The 13,094-nt window shown below is 46.5% G+C and overlaps 1 protein-coding gene across 1 annotated transcript in view; it reads left to right on the top strand.

Annotated features, from left to right (window-relative positions):
• The first annotated feature begins 11,600 nt into the window (after positions 1-11,600).
• RANBP9 (RAN binding protein 9) overlaps positions 11,601-13,094 on the top strand; it is an 88,663-nt gene continuing 87,169 nt past the window's right edge. Inside the window, exon 1 of the mRNA XM_036868308.1 lies at positions 11,601-12,312. Coding sequence (XP_036724203.1) covers positions 11,733-12,312 — 580 coding nt within the window. The 5' untranslated portion in view covers positions 11,601-11,732. The remainder of the gene's footprint in view (positions 12,313-13,094) is intronic.

Raw genomic sequence — 13,094 nt, 5'->3', positions numbered from 1 at the left:
CCTTTAGGTGATTCTGAAGCACTCTTAAAGTTTGAGAACCACTGTACTAGTCCATTTATTCAAAATATCATTCAAAAAGCCGTTTTTTTTTAGCTGGTGTAACTTGAACTATTGAATGCAAGTAAGATTGGTCTTTTTGAATTCCTACCTCTCTTTCTGTTGATGATCCATTATAAAGCTGACAAACTTGATACTAAGTAAAGAAAGTGGAATAATAGATTTTAAAACTGTTTTGGAAAAGGAAGAAAGGAACTACTATCTATCGAGAGTATATCCTATGCCAGGTTTCATGCTAGGTTCTTTCCCATAGAAAAGAAAATCCATAGATTTTCAGGATAGCCTCCAGAAATTTAGAAAATTAAATTGACCAGAATTCCCCATACCAATTCAATGAATATTCTAGGTTTTTAGAAATCTATTCAACATTCATTCAATAAACATCTATTGATCACCTACCATATACCATACAGTGAGGAAAGCACTGAAAGTTATACTGCAGTAGATTCATACCCACAGTATTTGGTGTCTAGGACCAAATCCTTCACAGTACATATAATCTTCTTTTAAATCACAGCTTTATTGAGCTGTATTTCACACACCACATCATTCACCTATTCAAAGTGTACAATTCAGTGGTTTTTAGTATATTCAAAAGTTGTACAACCATCACCACAATCAATTTTAGGACATCTTCATCACCTCAGAAAGAAACCCTATACTATTAGTAGTCACTCCCCATTCCCTCCTCCTCCCAGGCCCTGGCAACCACTAATCTACTTTCTGTCTCTATGGATTGGCCTACTTTGGACGTTTCATATAAATAGAATCATAAAATATGTGGTCTTTTGTGACTGGCTTCCTTCCTTTAGCATAATGTTTTCAAGGTTCATCCATGGTGTGGCATGTGTCAGAATTTCACTCCGTTTTATTGCTGAATGCCATTCCATTGTATGGATATACTACCTTTATCCACTCGACCATTGGTGGACATTTGGATTGTTTCCAACTTGCGACTATTATGAATAATGCTGCTATGACATTTGTGAACAAGTTTTTATGTGAACATGTGTTTTCATTCCTTTTGGTAATATACCTAGGAGTAGAATTGCTGGGTCATATGATAACTCCATATTGAACTTTTTTTTTTTTTTTTTTGCTGTATAACTGGCTTCATTTATTTATTTATAATTAATTTTTTTAATTGGAGTATAGTTGATTTACAGTGTTTATGTTTAACTTGAGGACCCACCATACTCTTTTTCACAGTGTCTGCCCCATTTTGCATTCCCACCAGCAGTGTATGAGGGTTTCAATCTTTCCACATCCTCAGCAACACGCTACCCATACATGTAGTCTTTGCATCATAATCAAACTGAAAAAATTCATTCTTAAGATAAAAGCCATGGTGTGGGTTAGAAAGACCTGGAATCAAGTATTATGAAACTAGCTTGTTCATAGCATCGGGAAGGTTTTAAGGAGTGCCTACTAGGTGTAGGGCACTGTAATAGGAAATGGGCTCTTTTGATGTGTTTCTCGTGGTTTGTTAAGCAAATGGGACACCTATGACTCAGATTTCCCTGGCAAGTCAGGAAGTATCTCAAGATCTCTACATCTGGTTCTACAGGCAGAGCAGCGTGACTGAAAAAACTGGCGCTTCCAATCACCCACTGTGGGCAGTGGGCAGAGGCAAATATAACAGTTTTAAAATTTTTTAAATTTTTATACAATTTTTAAAGGTTACTTTCCATTTACAGCTATTACAAAATATTGGCTATATTCCTGTGTTGTAGAATACATCCTTGAGCCTATTTTATACCCAACAGTTTGTACCTCCCTCTTCCCCCCCTTTATTCCCCCCCTCCCACTGATAACCACTAGTTTGTTCTCCATATCTGTGAGTCTGCTTCTTTTATGTTATATTCACTAGTTTGTTGTATTTTTTAGATTCCACATATAAGTGATATGATACAGTATTTGTCTTTCTCTGTCTGACTTATTTCACTTAGCATAATACCCTCCAGGTCCATCCATGTTGCTGCAAATGGCAAAATTTTGTTCTTTTTTGTGGCTGAGTAGTATTCCATTGTATATATGTACCACATCTTTATCCATTCATCTATCGATGGGCACTTAGGTTGTTTTCATGTCTTGGCAATTGTAAATAATGCTGCTATGAACATTGGGGTGCATGTATCTTTTTGAACTAATGTTTTTGTTTTTCCAGATACATACATAGGAGTAGAATTGCTAGGTCATATGGTAGTTTTATTTTTAGTTTTTTAAGAAACCTCCATACTGTTTTCCACAGTGGCTGCACCAGTTTGCACCCAGCAACAGTGCACGGGGGTTTCCTTTTCTCCACATCCTCACATTGTGGTTCTGAAATAATAACAGTTTTTGGCTCCTCAGGGAGCCAGACAGAAGTAAGACAGCAGGGCCCATCCAGGACATCTGTAATTGGCCTGAATTTTCAGCTCTGAGTTCAGATCAGCCTTTGGGCCACTAAGTGGTCACCCATTAGCCAGATCTGACCCACAGAAGTGTTTTGTTCGGCCCATGTTGTGTTTCAAGCATTCTGATTTGAATTCCTTTACGGTCTCTAGTCTGTTACAGCTCCCACTGATCTCTATTGTTTTATACCGCATTGTCTTCACTCTTTTACATTATCATCTGGCTCGTGGGAGTATTTGAGTGTGCACATCCTGCTTCCGATGATGTCTTAGTCATATGGTTAATGTCTGGGCAATTATTAAGTAGAATGTCGTTGCCATCACTCCAAAGCAAATAGTCACGTATCTACACTGCATTGTCAACAAGAAGCAGTAATTAAGCAGATAATTGTGCAACATGCTACGTAGAGAACAATACATAGATGGGACCTGTACCTACTAGGACCTTAGAGACTAAAATAAACCACACTGACACAGACAGACATTCATGTGGCCGACAGAGAATGGAAAAAGACATACAGACCATGAAAATAGACATGATGGAGGTCAGCCCTGGGCCCGACAGCACAGCCAAACCTGTGACAGGGCTCCTGCTTACATGTGCATTCTAAAACCGGATTTCTTTACAAAAGATACTCTTCCCAGATTACTCCTATCACGATTTGAAAGTATTTGCTGGTTATAACTCCATAATATGATTTGCAAGACTTGTGAAATTCCAACACTCTTCAGTAATGCAAGCATGTTTTTTTCTTTCAGAGTTCTCTAATGGCAGGTGTAGCCACTAAAATGATCAGCTGTGTGATTAGAAATGCATTTTGAAGCAAAGTCCTTGCATCCTTAGGTGCTACTGGTGCCCTGACCAGTTCTCCTTAACTGCCGGTGTGCCCATCTCAGGCTGCCATGAGCGTTGGTTACCAAGGGCTCACGCCACACCCTTCTCCAGAGAACTGCCCTCGCCTGAAGGGAGCCTCCTTGCCCAGAGATGCCCAGAATGTTATGCTCCCCCAGGGAGGAAGATGACCTGCGGCTAATGAGTGATTAATGCGGGTTCTAAAAGTCCTGGACTCTTGCCTAAGGAGAGGGCAATCCTGTCGTGCTATACACACTCCAGCTCCCCAGGCTGAAGCCAGACTTCATGGAGCCTTCATTTTCTCCTGGCTTCTTCCCCTGCACTGTCCTGCTTCCCTTATTCCTACCAGATTTCACTTGAGAGCACTCTGCCCCCAAAAGTCACCTGCATCAGAAACCCCATCTCAGGGTCTGCTTCTAGGAAACCTGATATAAGACTCCCGACCTATCCCACAAAGTTATCCTCATGGAGTCAGATTTTTAAATGGTTGTTAAAGTATAATACACGTGACATTAGGCATGTAATGGTTAAAAAGTAGCAGTCCTGAACTGTGGCAGCCAAGGTGACCCTCTAATAGTGTCCTTAAGGCAGCTTTATGGCATTTATGCTTCTGCTCAGTGGAAGAGCGATTTCAATTCATACCCTAATCATAAAATTACTTTTCCATCAAACCAGAGTGCTTATAGCCCCCCTCCCCTTTTTTTTACTGAAGTGTGGTTGGAACCCAGAGGGAGAGAGAGAGAGAGTAAGCTATAAAATTATGAAGACAAGTCGTGAATCTAGACTTGCTTTATCGATGTATAAAATTTACATAACATGTGAGCTCTGCATCTTATGGAAAAGTACATTCAAATAAAAAGCACTGCAGTTTTGATGAGGAGAGATGTGTTACCGTATCACTGTAGCTTCCACCACCCACAGTATACTTAATCTTTTCAATGACTTTGTACAACTCTTTTCCCAGGACCTAAAATGTTTGAGCTGCATGTGTGGCCTCTGTAACAAATGACCACAAACTTGGTGACTTAAAGCAGCAGAAGCTTATTCTCTCACAGTTCTAGAGGCCAGAAGTCCAAGTTCAAGGTGTTGACAGGGCTGCATGCCCCCCGCTTCTGTAGGGGCGGATCCATTCTTTACCTCTTCCAGCTTCTGGTGGCTGTTGGTATTCCTTGGCTTGTGGCAGCATCTCTCTGCTCCATCTTCACATGGCCTTTTCCTCTGTACGTGTCTCCTCATCTGTCTGTCTCAAATCTCCCTATGCTTCTCTTCATAAGGACACTTGGCATCGGATTCAGGGCACAATGGGATAACCCAGGATCATCTTGTTTCAAGATCCTTAATCACATTTGCAAAGACCCTCTTTCCCAATAAGGTCACGTGCACAGGTTCATAGGTGGATATATTTTGGGGGGCCATTTTTGGGTCTACCACAGTACGTACATGTGTGTACAGACACAACCACAACAAGATAAAGAGAGACATGCATGGGCTTCCCTGGTGGCGCAGTGGTTGAGAATCTGCCTGCCAATGCAGGGGACACGGGTTCGAGCCCTGGTCTGGGAGGATCCCACATGCCGCGGAGCAACTGGGCCCGTGAGCCACAACTACTGAGCCTGCGCGACTGGAGCCTGTGCTCCGCAACAGGAGAGGCCACGATAGTGAGAGGCCCGCGCACCGCGATGAAGAGTGGCCCCCGCTTGCCACAACTAGAGGAAGCCCTCGCACAGAAACGAAGACCCAACACAGCCAAAAATAAATAAATAAATAAATAAAAATTTAAAAAAAAAAAAAAAAAAAGAGAGACATGCATGTGGGAAGAATCTGATCAGGGCAGTGCTTGCACACTTATATGGAACACCCACAGTCTTTAGAAGCAGTCCAGAAAGTTCTTGACATAGTCCTGGTTCATAATTCTGCCAAGCACAAAATGCATCACATGTGTGATGTGGTTAGTGCACGACATGGAAATATGCACTTGATCATTGAGTGGCCTAACCAACTACCCAACACCCACATGTCAGTATGACTTTGGCGTTCTCTAATCATGTAGATTATTCTCATTATACTTATTGAATTTTATGGAGTGGCATAACATGCTATAGTAGAATTTGGAGTTTAAGGATTTCGAAAGCTCTTGGGCCTCTTAAAAATGCCAAAGATTGGGAATTCCCTGGCAGTCCAGTGGTTAGGACTTTGTGCTTTCACTGTCAAAGGAGCAAGTTCATCCCTGGTCAGAGAACTAAGGTCCCGAAAGGCATGCAGCCAAAAAAAGGAATGCCAAAGATCAATTACCTATGTGCAATTTTCAGATGGACAGTGGCATAAGGCACATATGAAGGACTGAGTCTGTTGGTGACATTAGGAGACAGACCTGTAATTCCACAGCAAATGCCACTCCTCTTTGAATGATTGACATCTATTTCTAAGTTAAATATTCTTTGGACAATTGCAGCTGAAACAGAAAAATACTAAAGAAGTCTTTGAAACAGTTTTTAAGATACAGATGTTCTGACAGCTTTGAAATATTAAAATTTTTAAAAGCCTCACATATTGCCGGGCATATTTTTCCTTGCATATCTTTAAAGGCACTTAAGGAAAACAAGCAAAGAAGCTTAAAAAATTAATTACCAAGCATAAAATGATATAGAGCCATGATGAAAGAAATAGTGAATTGTGAAATAAATCACTTCACTAAATTGCTTTTTTCTTATATTTACTTAGATAACAAATTAGGCCTTGCACCTTCTTTGAGGATCATCATGGTAAAATATATATACATGTTAGTTATCTCCATGCTATAACCTAGGTACAAAGAAACTTACATTGAAAAATTCATTCTGGTGACAACAGTGGGTTAGTCTGCAGAATTACTTTTTCTGGGATGTTAGAAAAATAGCCCTGGTGCTCATTGTCTCTATTGTAGCACTTTTCATACTCTACCCTGAAAAATTGGTTATATAAGTAATGTTCTCTCCCACCAAACTTAAGGACCTTAAGTTCTCTCCCTCTCTCTTTCTAAAAAAATTTCCACATGCTGCCTGGCACTGTGTATTGCACATAATAGGCACTCAATAAATTATGACTGAAATGCAGCCCACATCTCAGGACAATAGGCGGCTAACTCACAGAGGGTAGGCAAGTTACAGCTTTTGTTTCTAAAGAGCATCAGCTATTTCTCTAAGTCCTTGTTATTCAAAGGATGGTCTGCAGACCAGCAACAGGGGCATCTCCTGGAAGCCTGCTGGAAATGCAGAATCTCAGGTCCTGTTCTGCAAATGCCCACATCCAGGTTTGAGAAGCCCTGTTGTCATTCATGTCTACTAATCTTGCCTCTCCAACTAGATTCTATTCACTGAAGGAATAGTTTCCATACTGCCTTCTTCATCTTTGTAATCCTTCATTCTTTTCCTTACTCTGTGCCCAGAACCTAACACAGGGTTCCATACATAATAGGTGCTTCATAAATGCTCACTGAACATTACCCCCAATTTGGACCCCTTCCTGTTGCAGTTTCCTAGCATTGTTCAGCCATTTGCCATCCAGTTCAATTTGCCACAGGTTAGGGGCAGAAATATCCTGATTCTGTTCACCTATGGTATACAGCCTGTCCAGGACCCTAGGGTGAAGCATACTTTATTGGTCACAAAGTGAACTTGCTATCTTCTGGGATTTCATTGCTAACGACTTGGTCTTACCATTTAGTGTTGAGAATGTTTTATAAGAGATGTCGATAGAAGGGTCTAGAACTGGGATCAAAAAGTACAGCCTGTAGACCAAGTACAGCCTGCTGCCTATTTTCTTGTAAATGAAGTTTTATTGGAACACAGCCATGCCCATTGGTTTATGTATTGTTTATGGCTACTTTTCATCCACGAAGACAAAGTTGAATAGTTTCAACAGGCACACAGAGCCTAAAATATTTACTATCTGACCCATCACAGAACAAGTTGGCCAATTCCTGGTCTAGAAGCTATATTTGATGTGTGTGTGTGGCAAGTGCAGTCCCCCTGGATCACCAGAAGTTGCAACAACCCTGAGATAGGCACTTTTCAAAGGTGGCCTGCAAGACCCCTGCCTTCTGGTATTCATGCCCTTGTGTCATCCCCTCCCCTTGCATGTGGGCTGGACCTAGTGACTTACTCTGAACAAACAGATTATGGCAAAAGTGATGGGACGTCACTTCTGTGATGCGTTACAAAAGACTGTGACTTCTGTTCCGCTGCTGGTGCTTTCTTGGCCTGCACATCTTGATGAAGCAAGCTGCCATGTTGGAGAGGCCCATGTGGCAAAGAACTGAGGGCCACTTCCGGCCAATAGCCAGCAGGGAACCGAGGCCCTGAGACCAATGGTCTCCAGAAAGAGAATCCTCCAGAAGCAACCACGTAAGTGAGCTTAGAGGTGGATCCTTCCTCAGTCGAGTCTGGAGCTAACTTTAGCCCCAGCTGACACCTTGAATGCCCATGAGGTTTCTGAGTCACAGAAACTATATGATAATAAATGTTGTTATTTTAAACCACTTAGTTTGGGGGTAATTTGTTCAGCAGCAATGGATAACTAATACGGACCCTAAAGCAGTACTACAGACGGCACACTCTGCCATCCCGTTTTCCAGTACCTAGAAGGATACTGTCATGGACACCTACTGAAACTGGCTGGCCAGTGTCTGAGCCTCTTTCCTAGTACCGGAAAATCCTTGACTGTGGGCGTCAGTGGCCACTGTCCCATTAGGGCAGTGTGTTCTAACATTTTCATGTCATGCCAAGCATAGAAAATGCACGAGACGTGTAAAGTACTCTGTGAACGCACGGGGCTGCTCACTGCCAGAAGGGACCACAGGTTCTAGCCACTCCAGGCCCAACCGGAGTTGAAGGTCTCAATAACTCAGTACCTCTATAAGCTGGGGATATCTGCTCACTGGCAGCCCCGGGCATGAACATGCAACCTAGGCTTGGCCAACTTTGAAACTTGAGTGAGTGATAAAAAGACTGGGGGTCAGAAAGGTGACAGTCTAGGTGGTGGAGGTGGCATCTGATGGTGGCTGATGCGACCAGAGGTGGAGCCAGTCTATTTGTGCTGCCTGAACCCTCTTGGTCTTTGTTTTAGGCCTGGTTGTCTAGCCTTCTGGTCAATTCTGAGACCCACCAAATATCATTCCAATAAGTTGCTTCTGCTTAAGAGAGCCAGAATTGGCTCCTAACTGTTCACTACTGAGAACCTCAGCAGATATGTGTGTATCAATAGTACAGCAATACGTGGGAAGGACTGAAAATATAGGTGCAAAAATGTTGTGGACAAGTTCAAGGCTGGTGGATTTTTATCATTTAGATCTCTATGTAAAAGTCTAATATTTTGGTAATAAAATTTTAATTACGTATTATAATTGCCCATTATAGAAACATTTTGTGATTTTCCTTCATGCCTTTTGCTAACAGCTTTGGCAGTGTAAATTACTGTATAGCCTTTTTCCATCTAGAACATCAGAATCATTTTTCCACGTCTTCATTTTTAAGAGGGTATATAATACTTATTTCAGGCTGTGCTTGTGCAGGAGACCTGGAAGGAGTGGGTAAGAAACTGGGCCCAATATCCACTAAGTCAAGAGAAAGGAGTGCCTTTTCTCTAAATAGTTGGCCCTGTCTTTCGGCGATTCCACTGTCCAGAGGGGATGCATTTAAAAAAAATTCAAACAAATTTCCCCTATGTGCTCCTGATTCCACTGAGTGGAATTTCGTCAACTAGTCCCTTCATGCTGGGCACTTAGTTTGCTTCTATATTTCATCTAACAGTACTATCTGTTGAAGCTTTTTAGGCCTAAATTTCTTCGACACTTCAGATTTTGTTACTCGGTTTTGATTTTTTGGTGGGAATAAGTCAAAAGGCATGAACACCTTTATGTCTCTTTATAAATATCATCATTTATGTGGCTTTCTAAAATGAAGTTGATGTTCTCTGCAACCTTCAAGTATGAGGAAGTGCCCGTTTTACAGAATCCTCCTCCACAACTGAAATCATTAATTTCTTGAGGTTGCTTGTTTGGAGAGCAACTAGTCACTCCTACAAAAAGCTTCCAACAAAATATCAGAATTTTTTTTTTTGAAGAAGGCATTGGGTCTTTTTTTTTTTTTTTTTTTAATTTATTTTTGGCTGCGTTGGGTCTTCGTTGCTGTGCGTGGGCTTTCTCTAGTTGTGGTGAGCAGGGGCTACTCTTCGTTGTGGTGCGCAGGCTTCTCGTTGCAGTGGCTTCTCTTGCTGTGGAGCACGGGCTCTAGGCACGCGGGCTTCAGTAGTTGTGGCTCGTGGGCTCTAGAGCACAGGCTCGGTAGTTGTGGCATACCGACAGCTTAGTTGCTCCACAGCATGTGGGATCTTCCCGGATTAGGGCTCGAACCCGTGTCCCCTGCATTGGCAGGCGGATTCTAAACCACTGCGCCACCAGGGAAGCCCAATGTCAAGATACTTTTATTCTCTCTGCCTTTCCTAGGATATGTAAAGTTCTAAATGCTTTTTCGGTGTGCTGACAGAAGAAAGTACACCGTCATAAATAAAACCTTGGTGACTATTTCAAGAAAGTTTGATGAGACTTGGAGCCCATTTATTCTACCTTGGCTAGCCAACATTTAAATAGAGCTTGGTTTACATTTAACTCGTTACTGTAATATAAATGACAGTCTTAGAACAATTTAAATACAATGACATCATGTAATTTAAAGTGCAGTGGCTTGAAAAAAGTCATCAAACAGCAGGTTAGAATTATCGGATATTTTTATTAAAGAACAACAGGGCATCTAGTTGCTGGGTAATTGAGGGAGAAATTAGACTAAATGACTATTAGCTCTGGCCAGCCGTTGAGGGCCTTCAATTAAATCACCATTTACCTACCTCTTCAAGACAAAATAATTCTCTATTCAGCAAAGAACGCTCCTTGCTTATTTGGCCAAACAATTAGCACCATAATATCTTTGGAAGCAAACAAAATACCAGAATTTATATGGTGTAGATTACACGTGTAAAGCTCGATTTCGCCAGCTAAGGAAATGATAACCTAAACAAAGAGATGTGATGAAAACAAAATAGTAATGTTAGGACGGGTCAGAGAGCAACACTTGGCGAGTTGTGCCCAATTAGTCGACCAAGCAAAGCACTGTTGGGAATTGCAAAGTAGGAAGTCCTATTTTTGACTCTGCTGACCTCAGTGAATATTTCCTTGTTTTAAAAATGGGCATAATTCTTTGCTACGTAACAAAGAGGCCTGTTATGAAAACTAAGGAGTCTCTAAAATGTTTTGACGCCTCCAGAAGCCCTGCGTAAATACACCTTGTATTCGTACGGTTCGTGTTCCTGCCCTTTGATGAGATGCCAGTCTTTATTAGCATTCCTAATAAATTAGTGACACCTTCTGCCACCCTGGGTTCACTTTAAGTCCTCATAAAATTAATTATCAAAATGCTCCCTGTTTTAAGTGGGAGACTTTCCCTTCAGAAATGGTTATGAAGTATGCAGAGCAGTTGGTTCCTTAAGAGGGAGGCGGCAAACAGGGACCTGTACTGGTGCACGAGCTGGAGCCCGAGCAGCCCGTGGGCGCCCCCCGGACGGCTCTTCCCGGGGACCCGATTTGGGATCCGGGAGCCGGAGCCGCCCCACTCGTCCCTGGGGCCCGCAGACCGGACTCGCGGCGGCCCCAGCGGGGCTCGATTACTTTCGCCTGGGCGAGAAGCGGCCCCGCCGCGCCAGCGGGAACCCTACGGTTGGGGAGGTGGGGCGACGACAACAAAAAGAAGTAAGTAGGAGGAGATTCTCCCGGGGAGGGCCCGGGCGAGCGGGGCGAGGCGACGGGCTCCCGGCAGAGGCGGGACCCCAGCACCCGGCGCGCGAGCGGCTGGCGGACCCCGGCAAAGGCGGAGTCCGCGCCTGGCCACCCGCCTCCCTAGTGCGGTCTCCCGGCGCCGGGACCCCCGCGGGCCCGCCCTCCGCCGCCCGCGCGGCCACGCCCCCCGTGCGACCCCGCCCCTCGCGCCGAGCTCGCGCCTCCGGCCCCGCCCCTTCGCCCAGCACCGCCCGCGCGCAGCGTCTCGCGCCGGCCCGGCCCGCCCGCCGGGAAACAGCCGCGAGAGCAGCGGCAGCGGTTGCTGCCACCGCGCCTCCTCCTGCCGCGCCCCCGCCTCGCCCCCGCCGTCGGCGCCTCGTCCCGGGCCCGCGCCCGCCCTCCGGCCAACGTTCTCTCGGGGCCTCCCCGGGCCCGCCGCCCACTCCCCCGGCTCCGAGCCCCCCAACCGTCGCGCTCTCTCCCTCTCGGCGCGCGGCCCGCCGCCTGCTTCCGGGGCGGGCGGACTGGGCGCCTGGTGCCGGCGGCCGCAGCGACAGCGCCCCCGGGAAGCGGAGGAGGAAGGAGAGAAGAAGTGGAGGTGGCCGCAGGCTGAGTCGCGGCCGGGATGTCCGGGCAGCCGCCGCCGCCGCCGCCGCCGCAGCAGCAACAACAGCAGCAGCAGCTGCCGCCGCCACCGCCGGCGGCCGTGGCCCCAGTGTCCGGAGTCGTCCTGCCGGCGCCCCCGGCCGTCAGCGCCGGCTCCTCTCCGGCCGGCTCGCCCGGCGGCGCGGGCGGCGGTGGCGGCTTAGGGGCCGCGGCGGCCGCCCTGCTCCTCCACCCGCCGCCGCCGCCGCCGCCGCCCCCGGCCACCGCGGCCCCGCCGCCGCCGCCGCCGCCGCCCCCGCAGCCCGCCTCGGCGGCCGCCCCCGCCAGCGCGCCCCCCGCGCCCCCGGGCCTTGCAGCGGGCCCCGGCCCGGCCGGAGGCGCCCCGGCCCCGGCCGTGGCGGCGGGCAGCAGTGCCGCGGCCCCCTTCCCGCACGGGGACTCGGCCCTGAACGAGCAGGAGAAGGAGCTGCAGCGGCGGCTGAAGCGACTCTACCCGGCAGTGGACGAGCAGGAGACGCCGCTGCCTCGGTCCTGGAGTCCGAAGGACAAGTTCAGCTACATCGGCCTGTCTCAGAACAACCTGCGGGTGCACTACAAAGGTACTGGGCGTGTGTCCTGCGGTGGGAGTGGGGCCGCAGACCCTCGGGCCGCCCCCGCCCTCCCGGGGCCGGGTGTCCTCGGAGGGGACTCGCCGCCGGCTCTGCTGCTCCCAGGGTGGGATTGGGGTCGCGGGGAGAGGTGCGAGGGAAAGCGGGCGATTCTGGGAAGGGGAAGGTGAGTATAATGGTCCTGGGTAGAATGGAGCTGGTAATCCCAGGCCAGGAGCAGGACACCTCGGGGGAATCCAGGATGACAGGACATAACTCGCTTTCTGATTTCCCTTTGAGATAAATCGTAGGGCTGGGATGGAGGAATCTATGGGCTCGGAGTTGGGTTACATTGTTCTCCAGGTGGTGTTGGGTCAGGCGCTCTCCTCTTACGTGGGGGGAAGAGAGGCACGATTCTGAGGGATAATTTCTAATTAAGGGAGAGCAGGGATGTATAGGGGGAGGAGTAATCAGTGGAGGATTTTGCCCCAAATTAAGCTAGAGATTGTCTAGGGGAACACAAGGGCCGGGGCCCTAAGTTTGCCGTCAGGGTATCTTGCTAAAAGCAACTGGAGGGTGCGAGAGGTGAAACCTCAGGAGTACGTGTTTTCTTAGGGGAGCAGAAACCTACCACGACTGATTGGATATGCCCTATATTTATGTGTTGGCATTATGAAAGTCTCGTTGAAAACAGGGATTTGTTAAAAACGTTATTTAGTATTTTAAAGAAAATTGGCTCCTATTTTCCACCTGCAGTTAAAAAAAAAAAAGCCTTAGGCAAGTGTTTGTCCCCC

Source organism: Balaenoptera musculus, chromosome 11 (genome assembly GCF_009873245.2).
Source record: "Balaenoptera musculus isolate JJ_BM4_2016_0621 chromosome 11, mBalMus1.pri.v3, whole genome shotgun sequence".
Lineage (NCBI taxonomy): Eukaryota > Metazoa > Chordata > Mammalia > Artiodactyla > Balaenopteridae > Balaenoptera > Balaenoptera musculus.
This window is presented reverse-complemented; position numbering and strand designations above follow the sequence as displayed.